Raw genomic sequence first — 16,757 nt, 5'->3', positions numbered from 1 at the left:
TGGTTGCTTCCCTCGGGATGTTCCCCTTGTCGTGCCTTACTTTTGTTTGGGGTTTTGATGGACACGAGTACTGGCGGATGAGGGCCGCCCCGTGCAGCCTGTGAGCCAATCGGGACGGGCCTCTGACGGGCAACTGGGAACAGTTCAGGGGGAGATGGCGCCCAGCTCGAAATCTGAAAAGGACGACAGCAAACAGAAAAGCCAAAGAAAACACAAAGACCATGTCGTGAAGCTTCTTATGCGCGGAAAGGTAGGCATGCATCAGCAGGACCTGAAGAGAAAGGTTTAGAATGAGCCGTCAAAGAGAAGGCCTCTACGGTTTCAGGAGCTTCTGAGGCCAGCTAGGAGCTAGCTGCTAACTAGCACCGCGGCTAACTTAATAACAGCCAACGGCTGGCAGGTGGCTAATGCTCCAAACTGTAAAACAATGCAGCTTCCCTGCTCTATGTTATGATATTTATCCATTTTACTTCCCAAGTTGGTTTGCAGATGGCCCATACACATTTTAATGCAACCGAACCGTGTTAAAGTGCTAGCCACTTAAGCCACATTTGTAAAGGTCTATTTGATCTGAGTTTTAACTTTACCAGTCAGCTTTAGCGTTTATTCAACCGCGGCAGCACACCTCAGATTTAATGGCAGTCTTTGTGCATCAAGCGTAATTCATGTACTGTTCGTGTCGTCTTACTGTGCTGGGCATTACACGAAGATGAAGCACAGCAAAATTGCAAAGTATTTTGGGCTTTATGTTACACCGTGTGCTAATTAGCTATATCTACCTCCACTGTGGTTTCTTTCCTGCAGCTGTCAGGGCAGTTTTCTCAGCGCCTGTTCAGGAAGCTGCCACCTCGAGTGTGTGTACCATTGAAGAACATCGTAAGCGAGGAGTTCCTCAGAGCAGGGTACGTATGTGTTTACTGCATTGTTTTACTGTGATTAAAGAACCTTGACTGGCACAGTATGCTTCATTACATGCATGTATACCACACTGGCTGCATCTCAAATAGACTGGGATTATTGGTGACTGAATCAGAGCTGTTGACACTTGTGACACATGGCTGTCTCTTGAAGTTATGAGGGTTCAAAGATGCTGGAAAAAATTTGTTAAAAGCACCAAGTTTCCACCCGCCTCTGGTGTACTTTCAGTACCTGGTACTCAGAAAATATTCATAGTATGAAAATAAAATTTTCCATATGTTCTTTGAATATGATAACATTACTGTATTTTTAAAAAAAGGAATTAGCAGATTCTGAGGATGTCTGGTGGGTAATTGTTGTTATTTTGTATTGTTCATTGTGGAGCATATATGACACCAGTACTTTATCTTTTTGTTTTCAGGCACATCTTTCTTGGCTTCACCAAATGTGGACGCTACGTTCTGTCTTACACCAGTGATTGTGGAGAAGATGATGATTTCTCTTTCTATACTTATCATCTTTATTGGTGGGAGTTTAACCTGCACAGCAGACTCAAGCAGGTAAAAAAAAATATCTAATTGTAATATATAAATATAATTGTAGAATTTATTTTTATTTTCTTTAACTCCTTTGGTTTCTCTTTAGGTCCATCATGTGCGACTGTTTGCAGGAGAGGAAATCTACAGTGACCTGTACCTTACAGTATGTGAGTGGCCAAATGATCACTCCAAAATTGTCATCTTCGGCTTCAAGTAAGGAATGATAATTATTTTTATGAATGGCAAAAATAACCTTATTGCAAGCCACAGGTAGTGATGGCTAAATTATGTGTTGGTGTGTATGTTTCTGCTAAGTACACGCAGCTCCAACTCAGTCCTGATGAATCTAATGATGAGTGATGAGAACAATAGAGACATCTACATCACCATCGCCTCCATGCCACCTCCTAAACCTTGTGCTCAGTGCTGTCCTGTTCCTTCAGTCACTACTATACGCACAGGTTAACAAAAACACATACAGAGCTACTACTTCACCACTCTCATTACGTTTTCCTCTCTCACTCTCATCAGACATCACTTTTTTTCCACAGGAAGTGGTGAGTGTCTTGAACACGGATATGTGCTCAACAGCAGGTACCAGGTGGTATATCCGTTCCCCACTTTTCAGCCAGCTTTCCAGCTTAAGAAGGACCAGGTCATTCTGTTAAACACTAGCTACTCTCTTGTAGCCTGTGGCATCTCACTCTGCCCAGGTAAGACACACACAAATAGTAAAATTGCCACATTTCTCATCTCTTTATAATGCGTCAGATAAGATTTTTATGGATTTAAGATCACCACATTATGAGTTTCCTTATCAATGAGTCCACAAGGGTTTACGCAGCTGAAAACTTCAGACCACCCAGACTCTGCAGACTGTGCACATACACAGACTGGTAATATAATGGATGCAGTTTCTGAGCATAAAAGAGAAAGGCAGTGTTGGAAGATCCTCAATTCTGCATTCATTCTGTTTGCCAGCAGGCAAGTGATTTTGCACTGGTTGCAAAATCACTTACGATTGCAAATAGGGAAATTGCTCTCATCTCCCCTAATCTGTGACTTCAGTAGACACTTACAGTGGGGCAAAAAAGTATTTAGTCAGCCACCGATTGTGCAAGTTCCCCCACTTAAAATGATGACAGAGGTCAGTAATTTGCACCAGAGGTACACTTCAACTGTGAGAGACAGAATGTGAAAAAAAAAATCCATGAATTTACATGGTAGGATTTGTAAAGAAGTTATTTGTAAATTAGGGTGGAAAATAAGTATTTGGTCACCTCAAACAAGGAAAATCTCTGGCTCTCACAGACCTGTAACGTCTTCTGTAAGAAGCTTTTCTGTCCCCCACTCGTTACCTGTATGAATGGCACCTGTTTGAACTCATCATCTGTATAAAAGACACCTGTCCACAGCCTCAAACAGTCAGACTCCAAACTCCGCCATGGCCAAGACCAAAGAGCTTTCGAAGGACACCAGGAAAAGTATTGTAGACCTGCACCAGACTGGGAAGAGTGAATCTACAATAGGCAAGCAGCTTGGTGTGAAAAAATCAACTGTGGGAGCAATCATCAGAAATGGATGTTAACATCAGTTGTTTTTGCTTTTTTAATGCATGGGTGCATGGTGTGTCCATGTACAAATATCTTCTTTTTTTGTTTGCTTTGTTAATTGTAGGAGCATATATGTTGATCATATCCAGAAACACGGCTGTTCATAGACACACCTTAAACAGCAACTCACTCTTATCTCCAGATAGGATTAGAAGGAACAGTGCTACACTGAGTAGAGGCCTAAAAATGTTTGTGTCTTCAAGAGTAAAAAACCATCACAGTGATGTTTTGCTGTCTGATTTTATCATTATTAGTTTTTTCATTCCTTTTTCTTTGTTTGCTTCAGGTAAACAGGGTCAGTCATCGCAAATCCTTTACACAAAGAGAGCAGCCCTGTCAAGTCAAGCTTCGACGTCTTTTTCCTCCTCTTCTTTGGTCTCTTCTTCCTCACTACCTCAAGAATCTCCTGAACATCGACTTCCACCTAGCAGACCCACTCCAGTCCCCTCATCTCCTAGCCATTCACAAGCAGCGATGCGAGCCCGGGAGTTTGCTGCTGACCTTTTCAGGCGAGCCCAGGGAGGAGGGAAAGATGGTGAAGGCCAGGGGGAGAGGAGAACGTCTGATGGTGGTGTAAAAGAGGCAGTACAGTCAACTGGAGACAAAGGGACCATTGCAGAGACTGTGAGAGAGGAGGGTGGTTGTAAAGGGTTGAGCGTAGAAGAGAGGACTAATTTACTACAACCATTAACCTCAGGTGTTAGCCATAGTCTGCCACAGGTATCGGAACAAGTGATGTCTCCCGCCTCTTCTTCCTCATCCCCGTCAGCCACTCCAACTATGTCTTCATGCCAGGAAGCCAGCCCCAGTGAGCCTGGATATGTAAACTACTCACGCCTACACTACCGCTTACAACAGCCAGGGGCAGCAGAGCAGAATGCCGGAGGTGAGAGATGATAAAAGACAGAGTCAAAGAATGTGTCCGGTCAGATCCAAAGATGCTGACTGGTATTTCTTCCTCATTTGTTTTTCTAGGTTATGAAGATGATAAAGTCCAGCTGCCTTTCACAGTCACAGATCTGAAAGGACGTAACCTCCAGCTGGTTACAGGGCCACACAATGGACAGGTAGGTGTTGGTGCATGTGACTGTAAAGTCAATGGAGAACATGTATGGAAGTAGCAGTAAGGAATAAGTAAGAACTGTCCTGGGGATGTTGGAGTTACAGGGCTGAGTAACCAGAATGGACATGAATTAGACACTTTGAAGACAAAGGTAGAGAGGCAAAGCTGAGATGGTTTGGACACGTACAGAGTATTTTTGTGTGTGTGGTTGATCATGAATTTGTACTTTTTGTTTTGCAGAGTGTTTGTGTTGAGCAGCTGACTCTGGATTTTGAATATCTAATCAATGAGGTGATCAGGAGTGATGCTGCCTGGGCCACACAGTTCTGCTCCTTTAGTGACTATGATGTTGTGATATTAGAGGTCAGCGCGCACACACACACACACACACACACGGAGCTCAGGACACTCGCATTGTCTAATTTACACCTGACTCAAGGTTGCTGTAGCTTTTATGAAACTTGTCATATATGCAGACTGTTTTTATTGTGTTTATTATAAAGTCTTACAGTATTAAAACAGTACTTTCATGTTGCATCACGGCGTGGACTGCAAATACCAGTTCTCATTAAACCTTTGGGTCTTAAAAACTAAGCTGTGTAACTTATCAGTCAGCTGACGCTGCAGCCACTAGCTGGTTGTTTTAGTAAGGTATGGTGACTGTTTGTTCCAAAATGTTACATCATCATCTGCAACTGCAAACAAAAGCAAGAGAAGTCCATAGACTAGTTGTTCCACCTTTTTTTTTTTTTTTTTTTTTTTTTTTATACTGGTTGCTAGTGACGGGACACAGCTACAACATGTAGACAGCAGCCTGCAAAACAACTAATCTGATATTGAGTGTGAGCAATATTATGCACAGCTCAAAGTGTACATTTCAGCGACATTTAAAATATGATTTGATTTTTAAAGAATGTGAATCCTAGTTTTAAACAGTCCTCCGCTTTCTCTCCTCTGAGTCAGGCTGGTGTATTGCATTGTTTAAAGTTGATTCTAATAGTGTGTTTGTTACTTTCCAAATTGTAATTGATCTCAGATCATGTTGGTATTTATATCTTGGGACTTAATTGAAAAAGTGTCATCCTAAAAATACCTGCCTTTGTGAATCTTAAACTCACTTTTAGAGAACATATTGAGCCCTAAATGAAGTAATTGAAGGTTAAATTCGTTTTTTATTATTGTAATATGGCCTGTAGTAATTTGATTTTGGAGTTAGGAAGACACTTGCACATGCTTCGTTCCTAAAAGAGCCTAGTTATGGTTACACTTAATTACTGGTATGCTGCTGCCTCTACAGATCATCGTCTAGACCAGGGGTAGGCAACACCAGGCCTCGAGTGCCGGTGTCCTGCAGGTTTTAGATGTGTCCTTGATTCAACACAGCTGATTCAAATGGCTAAATTACCTCCTCAACATGTCTTGAAGTTCTCCAGGGGGCTGGTAATGAACTAATCATTTGATTCAGGTGTGTTGAACCAGGGTGAGCTTTAAAACCTGCAGGACACCGGCACTCGAGGCCTGGCGTTGCCTACCCCTGGTCTAGATTCACTTTTGCATCTAATTTATTGTCCAGTACACATCACAGTTTGACTAGTATTGGCAGGGATAGCTCAGTAGGTAGAGTGGTTGCCCCACGATAGGAAGCTTGTGGGTTCGACCCCACTGAACACCTACCCTGAGGTACCCCTGAGCAAGGTACCGTCCCTACACACTGCTCCCCGGGTGGCTGCCCACTGCTTCACTTAAATGCAGAGGAGTAATTTCCCTACGGGGACTAACACATACACATTATTATTATTATTATTATTATTATTATTATTTGTATATTTTTAACAACAAAGCCAAATGGAGTAAAGTCTTCCTGATTTGTCACAAACCTACACTTAAGATTTTTCCCTCGTTTAGACCTCTTAAGGATACTTGTATTTTTGCAGAACTTGGAGGCATAGTGTTCTCTTATTTTGCACCTTGGTCACAGAGTAACCTTCATAACAACAAGAACTAAAGGTTAATGTTTTTGTTTTGCTGGTGGGTTTAAAGAACTTATAAATGATTCTGTAACTGAAGAGTGCAACTGTTGCTCCAGAGGTGGATTTTAGATTATGTGTTGCTGTCTGTTTATGGAAAATGCAGCTTTATCATTTTTGCAGGCTTTTGTTTCCTTGGTTATGCTTCCCTTGAAAAAAGAAAAGAGATATTAATCTCAAGGGACTTTCTGGTTCAATTAAAAATAAAAAAGCAAGGCTTAAATACACATAGTCAGTGTTTAAGCCTGTTCAGTAGATTGTATGAATTCTTTGCATTTTTTTTTTTTTTTTTTAAATTTCTAGTCCACTAGTTTTCTCCAACTAGGAAATTTCTGATTTCCTTAATTTTAATTTCATACATTTAGTGCATGAACCATGGAAGAACACTTTGCATGTAGGTAACATGTTTTTGATGTGTATCAGGTGTGTCCAGACAGCAACATTGTGATGATCAACATTGGTCTGCTGTTACTAGCATTCTCCAACTCTGACGAGGAGCACTGCAGGTACTTCGCCTGCTCTTTTACCCTAAAGCACCTCGACCCTCACCTGTTTGACCCGCCTTGGATTTTTGACCCGGTGTGACCCTCTTATTGTTTTCAGGCCAAACACATACCATTCCAACCTGCAGGTTAGCTGGGACCTCAACACGGGTGTATGTCGCACTGTGGGTGTTGGCGACCTCACAGAAGTCAAGGGTCAGACAAGGTGAGCCCTGCAAGCCTGTACCACATACACAGGTTCTCTTTGCCTCCTGTTTTTCGTTAGTTCAGTTGTATTGAAAGGTTTTGTCTGTCCGTCAGCGGGACCGTCTGGAGTTCGTACAGGAAGTCCTGTGTGAACACGGTGATGAAGTGGCTTGTCCCCGAGAGCAGCTCCCGTTACATCAACCGCATGACCAATGAAGCTCTCCACAAGGGTGAGTATATAGACACAGAAACAGATGAACATAAATCCTCCCAAATAAATCTGTCAAAAATAAAAACTGCCAAATGTTAAGTCCTTTTTGGAGAAATGAGACCTTAGTGAGCTGTAAGATAGAAGATCAGAATAAACAAGAGAGCCTTTGACTTTCTAGTCCCAAAAAAATACTGCACTTTCTTTCTGTGTTTAGGACCAAACATTTGACAGCAATAGGCTTTCTGTGCCCCCTGTTTAGAGACCAAAAGCACATTAAAACATGAGACTTCTCAGATGTTAAGGAACTGTGTATTTGGACTAATGTTTCTGACTGATTGAAAAGATGAATTAATTGCTTTGTTTTTTAAGTATATGGGATGAGTTTTTATGTTACCAATGATGAAATCACATTCCACCTCATCTATTAAATTACTAAGCTTAATACTAGAAGTCAACTGAGAAAAAAGTAAAGACTGATCCCCTGCGCAGCTTTAATCCAAACTCATGTTTCTTCCTTATACTGAAAAAGAAATAGAGATCTGACTTCTCTTCCTTAACCCTCTCAGGCTCAAATTAAACTTTTTGTTGCTAATGCACAACCAAGTCCTGCAGTGGTACTTCTGAGTAAAAAAAACTCATAAAATATGTATGTGGGGTAATCAGGTTGTTAGTTTTTAACTGTTGCAAATCTGCAACGCCTGCCTCCAGAGGGTTAAAAACGTCTTATTTTATTTTATTTTTAGTTTTCATCTTTTGTATCAATAAAAGAAAAAGAGAGAGAGAGAGTTAAGTCCCGCTCTTTTCTCACCTGCAGGCTCATCTCTGCAAGTGTTGGCAGATAGTGACCGGTGTACCTGGATTGTATTGTGAAGGAAGAAGCGATCCACATGTGTCCAAACAACATAAAGAAAAGCACACAGAAGTACACGTTGACATGAGCTCACCTGCAGTATCGACCTTAATCGGAGGCTCCGTTTGTAGCATGTGTTACAAACCAAGAGCTGGACTGAACAAAGACTTCATTTTTACTTTTGTTTTTATACATTAAGGCAGTTTTATTGTCAGTGAGTGTGAGTAACTGAATGTATGTGATATCTGTACAAGGTGGGTGTATGAGAAATTTAACAGATTTTGCTGCTTCTGAACTCATTTCTTATCCAGTGTGGACCAGCTCTGTCCAGCTGTGTGTAAGGCTGCAGTATTTGAAATTTGAAAAACTCTACTGCTTCACTTGATTTCTGTTTTTGTTTTTTTAAAACCCTCGTCAGTGGAACCAGGAGTCACCTGCTTAGCTGGCTGCTGTCGTGCTGTATGAGTGACAGGATGGAATACAGACTGTATTCTGCTGGGATCTTTTGTTTAAATAAAATGTTCAAAAGCGTTATGAGTGTGCTGTGATAACTGGATACATGAAAATAATCCAACAGTCTGCAGAGAAGATCTTGCCTGGAGGGGAAATAATTACCACAAAAGTTGTCATGTGACTTCAGCTGAAGCAGTGCTGGTTCCCTAACTAGAACCATTTATATACAAAACAGAACAGGCCCAACATTGGAACAGACCACACTGTCTAATACTAAAGTTACATTAAAAGACGCAAAGAGCTGGTTTCGCTCAAGGAAAACATACACAGAGAAGAGGTAAAAGTACTCCACATGTTTAACCGATTAACATACAAATAAAACACAAACGTGTTTTGTTTTTCTTTAAACGTCGTACAGTCTTGTCAACTTGTGAGATCTGCATGATCCATAAAGCAACTGAGTTTTGGGTCTGTTAGTGTAGTACTGGGTATTTGCAGTGAGGCTAAAAAGGTTCCATGAGCTCCTAACCGTCAGAATTTTTATTCTTTGTTACATTTTCAGTTTGGTCGTCTGAAGCCTAAAGACCTTTTGGACTTTTTATCAGATTTTGTTCGTCTCCTTCTACAGCCATAAAACATCTGTATAATTTGACATTTATACCTTTTTTTTTTTAATTTCACTAGTTGAATGTATTAATAGAACAATTTTGTAGACTAATCAATTTTAATACTACAATGTCCCAAATAATTTATAATTTAAGTACAGAGAAACTTAAATTTAGGTTTACCTTTTACTGTTCATTAAATGGTCCCTGATCTTCTGTCTTTTAGCTGAAGTAGACCCCCGGGCCATCCATCAGGTCTGACTTGTACAACCTGAGCATTAATTTGTATAAGAACCAAAGAATGAATGAGGGACACGATCAGTTCTGCAAACTCCCACCAAACCAAACCTGAATCTGAGGTTTAACTAATGGATGAACTCCCATCCTCCGTGGCATAAACTTTCCCAGGCAGGTTGAGGATCATGATCCCCCTGAAATGGCTACATGATCAAAGGTCTGCTGCCTTAGTTTGCCAATCCAGAGGAACTGCCCCTGACAGCCGATGTTGCGAGGGGCATCAGTGGCAACAGCCCCACAACATCTAGAGCAGGTCTTCTCTGAGCCCTCAGGTTCTCTTTTTCCTGAGTCTCCGTTTGACTTATTTAAACCTAAGAAAAAAATATTATGAAAACAAAGGTGGTCATTTTTTGGGACAATTCCATTACAGCCTTTGTTTCATTTTGAGGACTCCCAAACCAAACTGCCCATCCCCAAACCAACCTCCAGTTGGAAAATGTGGTTAAGAAAGAAATTCCAAGAACAACACAGGGAATGAAGGAAAAACAGTCTGGCACAAGTTTTGATAGCAATCACATCTCTTTAGTTATAACAGTGAGAATAAAGCTACAAACATTGATCACAGGTTTAAGTACAAAGGTCTTCAGAATAACAGCAAGAACCTCGTTCAGAAATGGTTCTGCAGCACAAGCAAGGGACAGAATCCACGGCACAGTTTGTATGACATCGCAGTTGGCGGTTAATTTTAATTCGAGTCAGATTTTTGTAGCCTGTTCTCACATATATATTTATATATAAATGTAAACATACTTTTTTTTTTTTCTCCTTTGTTATGTTCTTTGGTGACATCTTTGTAATCAGGTGGTCCTGAGGGACATCCCACTACCATTAAAATATTTTTATTTCTTTTCCCCTCAGTCCCACAGTCACACATTGCTGCTGGTTGAGCGTGTGCTCTTTGAGGGGGTTAATCTTAAGTCACCATACTCACATGCTTGGTCCATCATCACAATAAAAATATAGCTCAAGACTCTGGCTGGTGGACATACCACGACATACTTATTAAGGCAATAATGGTTAAACAACATACGAATATTTTGGATATATTACGGCGTTCACAAAAAGGTACATAATATAAGTTATCTACAAACGTCCAGCATACACACTTTCTGAAAATAAACATCTACTCTTACACTACAAAAACTTTGAGATAGCTGGTACATCTAGCTGGTACAAAGATTGCAAAATATGTGGAGCTGATCAGGTGGGAAAAGCTGGGGGGGGGGGGGGGGGGGGTTGCACTCGAGTCATCTGGATGTTTATGTGTGAAAGAAAGATGTTGATGATGAAAGAAAGGATGGATGAAGAAAAACAAACCAGGCAGAATCATCACAAAACTAGAAGATCAATTTTTTTTTTCTTTTAACAGCTACAAAAAGTTCATGACAACACCACGACTACTTCACAGGACCTTCATTTATTGAACCACCGATACAGAATATATAGAGCACAACCTTTTTTTGTTAAGCCTAGAAATCTCTCAAAAGGCACAGCGTATCAGTTAGTTGGCCAAATGAATAAGGAGTCACATTTATAAAGCCAAATACCTTTCACTCAACGTCCATGTGCCAACAAAAATTCATGATGCAGTATCATTCTAGATGCTACTCTTAAACAAATATATTTTTCAGACAATATCATTCATTCAAGTCCAGCTCCCCTGCATAGTCATTGTGTTAAAGGTAATTAAAGTGATATTTGAGTTTAGAGGACAATGAATCTCTCCACAGCAATCAGGTCAGTGGTTAAGGCGGGATGGGATGGAATCAAGAATATGCGTATATATAATTCAGGCTGGGCAGGAGCAGCCACTGAAAAGGCAGGGAAGGCACAGGGAACGAGGGGGGGGGGACTGTGAAATGATAAAGTGAAGGTAAACATAAAGGCTGCAGCACAAACAGTACAGCAGAGAAAATTTGGCAAAAGGCCCTCCCACTTTCTCACCACAGACGACCAAACATGCAAACCAGAAGCTCACATGGTGCGACAGAACGAGATGACATGATTTGAAACTTAAAGCAAAGGCATGTGTCAAGCATTGTGCTAACCGTACAGGTGATTAGCTAAGGTGGTGTGCTGTCGGTCTCATTGAGCGTGTGCAGGCTTAAGTTTGTCCTGGGCTGTTTGACTGGCGGCTCCATCACCTCCTTCTCATCATCAACCGCGCTCAGAGAGCTGGACTGCAGCACCAAATCTCCAGTGTCCTCCTCACTATATTCATCGTCATCCTCCTCCTCTTCTTCTGAGACATGAAAGACAATAAGTAAATACCACGGTGCCATGCTGAGTGTTGGCCTGTTGCAGCAGCTACTGTGCACTTTTGTTTTGTTTTTTGTTTGAATCTCTAATGCATACATATTTCATTTGTCTTCTCTTTGTCTCACCATCTTTTTCTTTTCTCCCCCTAAACATGAGTTCTTCCTCCCCACCATCTCTATGTAATAGCGCCTCAAGCTGATTTTATTTTGATTAAAATTGGATCAAACCACCAAATTTAAAAATCTGTAGAAAAAACAAAACAAAAAAAACCCTTTATATTACCCACAGTTTCTTATGGATGATCTTCAAACTTCACAACAATATACTAAACATTACATACTAAAGTATACCATTTTAGTATGTAAGGTCAAAGGTCAGGGTAACACAAATAAGGCAAAAGTTCAGCACTTTCGTTGCTTTAACTTAAAACATGATTTCATGACTTCACAATGATGCAAAATATACTTTGCTCCATTTCCATATTAACAATACTGATATCACCATAAATGACCTCTAAAAACCGCTGATGTCATCATATTGTAATAAAAACTTCTCCTCAGTGGGGACCTTGTTATTGTTTGCATTTAAAAAAAGAAAAAGGTGTGAACTCTAAATCTGTAACGCAAAGAGTTTCATAAAAGATGGACGAGTGTCTGAAAAGTGAAGTCAATGCAGAAGTGCATTAATTCAGCATTCTTTGTAATGGCCAGCAGGGGGCAACTGCTGTGGTTACAAAGTAGCAAAACGGCTAAGGCTGAGGCTGGTGCTTATGAGGAATCCTAATAAAAGAGTATTTAAGGAAAACCATCCTCATTTACCTTTTTCAATATCTTGAGAGGTCCGGCTCTTGACAGTACTGGCAAACTGTGTCCATGGCAAAGAAAGCACATTTATAAATGTTTGTGAAGGTTCTCATTTATAGACATATTTATAAACTTAATTCAAAAGTGGAATACAAGTATGAGTGTGTGTTCAGGTACATACTTCTGCCATGACTGCTATGGGAGTTTCTCCTCTAGCCTGAGCCACTCTGTGCTCGATTAGGTAGTACATGTACTCATCATACAGCAAGCGGATCAGATGAAAGGACCCAAAACTTGCAGCACTGCGCAGAGTCAAGTCCCGGATTACCATAGAACTGGTGAAGAAAAGAAAAGATTCAGAAAATGTTTCTTTAACATAAAACTGCATCTTTACAAAGCCCATTTTCCCCCATTTCCCCTCACCTGTAGAAAGACCAGTTGAGCAGGAAAACCTTTGCAGCCTTTGGCAGGGCCATAGGGTTGTGCTCATAGGGCTTTAGGACCTGGGACACAACACTATCTAGCCAGGTAGCCCACTGTTCCAGAGAGTTCTGCTGCTGCAGAGTCGCTTTAAAGTCTTGCTCCAGCCTCTGGATCAAACTGTCTTCACACTGACAAACCCAGGATGCCTGTTCCTGAGGGGGACGCAGGCAAGCACAGTGAGCAATCTGCTGTTTTATTTTAAAAAACACTGATGTACAGCAGCAGGTAAGCGCAGGAGACACAGACGGCAGTACTGGCAGACCTGTACGTTATTGAAATCAACCCGATTGAGGTCAGAGAGCATCTGGTTGATCTGAGCTGAGTTCTGGAGGACGGCCCGGGCAGCCTGAGCCAGGTGGTTCAGACTGGTGTAACGACGCAGCGTCTGGGAGAAAGAGCCAATGCACACCACCTGAAAGTAAAAGCGAGGAGAAATAAAGTACCATTGTCAAAAAGAGCCATAAAGAGGACAAGTCACATTTTTCCATCACAATATGGCAGCACTAAAAACCACCAAGTCAGAAAATACATCACAAATCCCACTTATCAGCTTACATTTGGTGATGTAAGGTGAGCTAAGTGCTAAGGGATGCACCCGTGTATTAAAGAAAAAGCTCTAAATTAAAACACGGATACAGAGCTCAGTGTAAAAAAAAATTAAAATACCTTTATGCGAACCATCTCCTCTGGGATGTTCATCATGGCACCTGTCAACCAGTTTTCCAGACTTTTGGCAAAGTTGCGGATGGCCTGAGTTAAGGCACCTGATGGCGGTGATGCAGAGGAAAGATGCAATTTACAGGGATATACAAAAACACAGGAACACTTCTCTCCATTTTAAATGAGCCGCAGTGTATAATTCTTACATACAGTATACATCACTAAAACAGCACTGAAACGTATTCAGGTGGGTTTCGCAGAAAATTAAAACGTTTCTACATGACATTATTAACTTACTTGGAATGGGTCTCAGTACATCAGGGATGAGGATCTCCACCAGAGTCTGGTACAGCAGGTTGTCGCACTCTCTCGTCCAGCGTAGCACTGGCTCAAACTTACACAGCACCACCAGGCACGATTTGGGCAGTCGCTTCTCAGACTCGTTGTGTCTGGGTGGGCATGTGAAACAGCTGATCAGCTTCAGTTTCAGCAGGGGATGCTTGGGTGCACACATTTGAGTGTGTTTGCAATACTTACAGGTTGAGCGATTCTGCATCATTGCTCTGGCTAAACCTCCAGAATGATTTCCACAAGGTCTCAACAAGAGTGAACTGAAGGTTGACCATCACATCCAGAATAGCCTGCGAGGATCACACTTAGCATCACAGAGGTGTTCATGGGACCTGTATGTATAACACTGCACAGCTGGATGCTTGTATTTATGTTAAAAATTTCAAGTAATAGGCTCAGCGAGTGAAACCCGATGCTAATTTACACAGGATAGAAAATTAGAAGAAACTGGGCTGGATAAACTTAGGGGTTGCATCAATGTCCAACATAAAATAAAGATTATTTTGAACTGTGTGAATCATCCAAAACTACTTTGTGAATGAGCACAACTTCACTTCAGTGTTTCTGTTTGCATTTCTTCGGAAGCTGATGTTACTGTGCTTTACAACAACTACAAGAACCTTGCTTTTTTCAATGACAAAATGAAATGGCAAGAGAAATAAGTAAATAATGGCAAGAGAAATAAGTACACACACATGGAAAGCATGTCTATTATATTCAGTCTCCATGTCATTTCTTTTGTCTAAGCTGCATACCTCACAGTGTTCTCTGTACAGAGTCTGAAAGGCCTTGAGGTGCTCTAAAAGGATCCCATCGGGCAGGGTTCGATCTTGAAGATCAATTTCCACAAAGTCTGGCAATTGCTTTGATGCCTCTGCACATGATAATGCACAGGAAACAGGAACCACGGAGAGTTGATTCAGTATCATTTGAAATAAAATCATATCCATCCATTTTTTAAACTGCTTATTCAATATACTAAAAAAGAAACAATGATGAACAATGTGCAGGTGTTCCTCACCTAGGAACTGCTGGTACTGTTGCACCTGGGCCGAAATGTCACAAAGTGTCGAGCCCTGCTGTTGACCTATCCCGCCTACTGTGCCGTTGGTGATCCCCTGTGACTTCTGAACTGGCTTTACCCTATTTGTCACATCATTCACACAGAAACAGAGCCAGAGTTAATGAATATATGAATATATGTGTGCATTGTTCTATTTTTACATATTTTTGTTTGAGTGGATCTTTTCACACAAGGTGTTCAGTTTTGACAAAATAACGTAAAACCCGACAGGAGGACCAGTTGTGGATAAGAACGAAATGTCATCCATGCATAGAATGAAATCATAAACCACAGGAGGAATATTTTTCAGCAATGATGTACTCTACTAGTATTTCATACTATATTTAGAAGCTCAGTACCTGTAATGGCTCAAGGACAAGTTTTAGAGTGCATGGGTGGCTACCTGTTTTTCTGTGAGAAAGGCTGCTGCCTCATCGCCATGTGCTGTTGTTCATCCATCAGTCTGAGCAGAGGTGACCCGGATTTGATCCTCAGACCATAGTAGTGGTACTTAGAGTTCCCTCTGAAACATACACAGGAAAAAGTTATGATAAACCCTTGAGAGACTGGTCTTGCACAGTTCGTGTATGTGTGTCTGTATGCGTGTTTTTCTGTACCTGGTTCCTAATCTCCGTGTACGCAGCCCCATGAAGACAGACCTGATGAGTTTTCCAAAAGATGCAGCATTAACAGGTTCTAGTTTCTGTTCCTGGCAGTGAAGCAGGTAGTGGTAGTAGAGGGTGCAGCGAGGTAAACTCACCCCCTCAGCCCCCTCGTAATTATCACAGAGCCACTGCACCTGGGGAAAAAGGACGTCACAGTATTTGAACCTTTGGGTGGTAGGCTGTCACGGATCATAGATGTGGTTCACTTTCAACTTTTCGACTCACGGTAGCAGGTGGGGCACGAGAGTTGGGGCTGGAGTAACTCTGTCCTCCTCCTCCTCCACCTGCTGTTGGAGTTCCTCCTGCTCCTAAGACATAACCTCCTTGAATAACGTAACCACCTCCACCTGCAGCAGCTGCTGTGCTGCTGGCTCCTGCTGTTGCCACAGAAACTGGCTGTGAAGTCACAGATCCAGTGATGTCTGACTCAGAGCTGGGCGTGGCCTCGTAAAAGGTGGAGGCGGACGTAGGAGGTGTCTGGGAATACAGGGGCGACTCGGAGAAGGGGTAATTGTTCGGTCGACTGGACAAGAAAAGACACAGACAATGAAATATATCAATGGCTCTGTGACGAGCAAAGTTTCAGAGTGTGTGTAACTGAACGTGTGAGCATAGAGCAAACAGACAGACAGATCAGGTGCTTTACTACTTACATGGTGGGTGTGGTGAAAGTTGCATCTCCTGCTCCATCCACATATTGGATCTGGCCAGAGTACACATGCTCTACCTGAAAAATTAGCAAAAAGGAGATTAACACAATTAAAGGGTTGCAAGAACTGAATGAAGTCCTCCTTTAGCATAAAATATATTGGACCATCCTCCTAAAGGAAAGGAGATGGCACCCCACATCTCACAATTTAAAGTGTCACACTAACAGACTGTGCTCAACATGACTAACAGTTGCATTTTCCACCTAATGACATAACTCAGCAACATGCAGATATGTTTTGAATGTCCCACTTTATTAAAATCTGCTCCTTATGATGGTGTTGCATGAACAACTGTGAAAAGCACTCTATAACTAAAGATAACTAATGTAATTAAAGTGTAATTGAAGTGAAGGGTGCAGTGAAACTTAGCGTGCATCAGTTATGCTCTCGATAATTATTCGTATTTTACTTATTAAAGCAGATAGTAAATATTGTAATGACGGAAAGACAAATCGACTCTTTAACCGGAACATAAAATATGTGTGGGCACAGTGTGAA

General features: G+C 41.4%; 2 protein-coding genes across 7 annotated transcripts in view; one reads left to right on the top strand and one right to left on the bottom strand.

Moving 5' to 3' along the window:
- The first annotated feature begins 58 nt into the window (after positions 1-58).
- On the top strand, positions 59-8,442 carry dcaf15 (DDB1 and CUL4 associated factor 15). Of its 2 annotated transcripts, XM_086296581.1 has the most exons (14): positions 59-250; positions 805-902; positions 1,340-1,478; positions 1,564-1,670; positions 1,773-1,918; positions 2,009-2,170; positions 2,873-2,986; positions 3,357-3,956; positions 4,046-4,137; positions 4,374-4,496; positions 6,584-6,666; positions 6,764-6,868; positions 6,964-7,079; positions 7,875-8,442. In XM_086296581.1, exons 1-14 carry the CDS (start codon positions 155-157, stop codon positions 7,928-7,930), a joined length of 2,037 nt encoding a protein of 678 aa, XP_086152707.1. In that variant the 5' UTR covers positions 59-154; the 3' UTR covers positions 7,931-8,442. The 2 variants fall into 2 exon arrangements, with proteins under 2 accessions (XP_086152707.1, XP_086152708.1); XM_086296582.1 differs by lacking the exon at positions 2,873-2,986 and having other exon boundaries at positions 61-250.
- A 1,302-nt stretch (positions 8,443-9,744) lies between these two features.
- The window catches only part of rfx1b (regulatory factor X, 1b (influences HLA class II expression)), a 22,397-nt gene continuing 15,384 nt past the window's right edge, over positions 9,745-16,757 (bottom strand). For 3 of the 5 annotated variants that reach the window (XM_086296573.1, XM_086296574.1, XM_086296570.1), the window contains 14 exons: positions 16,203-16,276; positions 15,775-16,072; positions 15,502-15,683; positions 15,288-15,407; positions 14,843-14,964; positions 14,577-14,695; positions 14,008-14,111; positions 13,768-13,919; positions 13,477-13,574; positions 13,073-13,222; positions 12,751-12,962; positions 12,509-12,662; positions 12,343-12,388; positions 9,747-11,507 (listed from right to left, as the gene is read on the bottom strand). In XM_086296573.1, the coding sequence (XP_086152699.1) occupies positions 11,329-11,507; positions 12,343-12,388; positions 12,509-12,662; positions 12,751-12,962; positions 13,073-13,222; positions 13,477-13,574; positions 13,768-13,919; positions 14,008-14,111; positions 14,577-14,695; positions 14,843-14,964; positions 15,288-15,407; positions 15,502-15,683; positions 15,775-16,072; positions 16,203-16,276 (2,010 nt within the window). In that variant the 3' untranslated portion in view covers positions 9,747-11,328. Of the gene's footprint in view, positions 11,508-12,342; positions 12,389-12,508; positions 12,663-12,750; positions 12,963-13,072; positions 13,223-13,476; positions 13,575-13,767; positions 13,920-14,007; positions 14,112-14,576; positions 14,696-14,842; positions 14,965-15,287; positions 15,408-15,501; positions 15,684-15,774; positions 16,073-16,202; positions 16,277-16,757 lie in introns of all 5 variants that reach the window. The other 2 variants (XM_086296571.1, XM_086296572.1) reach the window with 2 other exon arrangements.

This window comes from Aulonocara sp. 'chitande type north' Nkhata Bay, linkage group LG6 (assembly GCF_057382095.1).
Source record: "Aulonocara sp. 'chitande type north' Nkhata Bay isolate Kocher_YH1m ecotype deep benthic linkage group LG6, A_spYH_male_GT1.1, whole genome shotgun sequence".
Classification (NCBI taxonomy): Eukaryota; Metazoa; Chordata; class Actinopteri; order Cichliformes; family Cichlidae; genus Aulonocara; species Aulonocara sp. 'chitande type north' Nkhata Bay.
This window is presented reverse-complemented; position numbering and strand designations above follow the sequence as displayed.

What these genes read in the sequence shown, in the direction of transcription:
- dcaf15 (XM_086296581.1), top strand. Translation starts at nt 155, where the DNA reads ATGGCGCCCAGCTCGAAATCTGAAAAGGACGACAGCAAACAGAAAAGC. An exon ending in GAGGAGTTCCTCAGAGCAGG is followed by an intron (nt 903 to 1,339) that starts GTACGTATGTGT and finishes TTTTGTTTTCAG; the next exon opens with GCACATCTTTCTTGGCTTCA. An exon ending in AGTCACTACTATACGCACAG is followed by an intron (nt 1,919 to 2,008) that starts GTTAACAAAAAC and finishes TTTTTTCCACAG; the next exon opens with GAAGTGGTGAGTGTCTTGAA.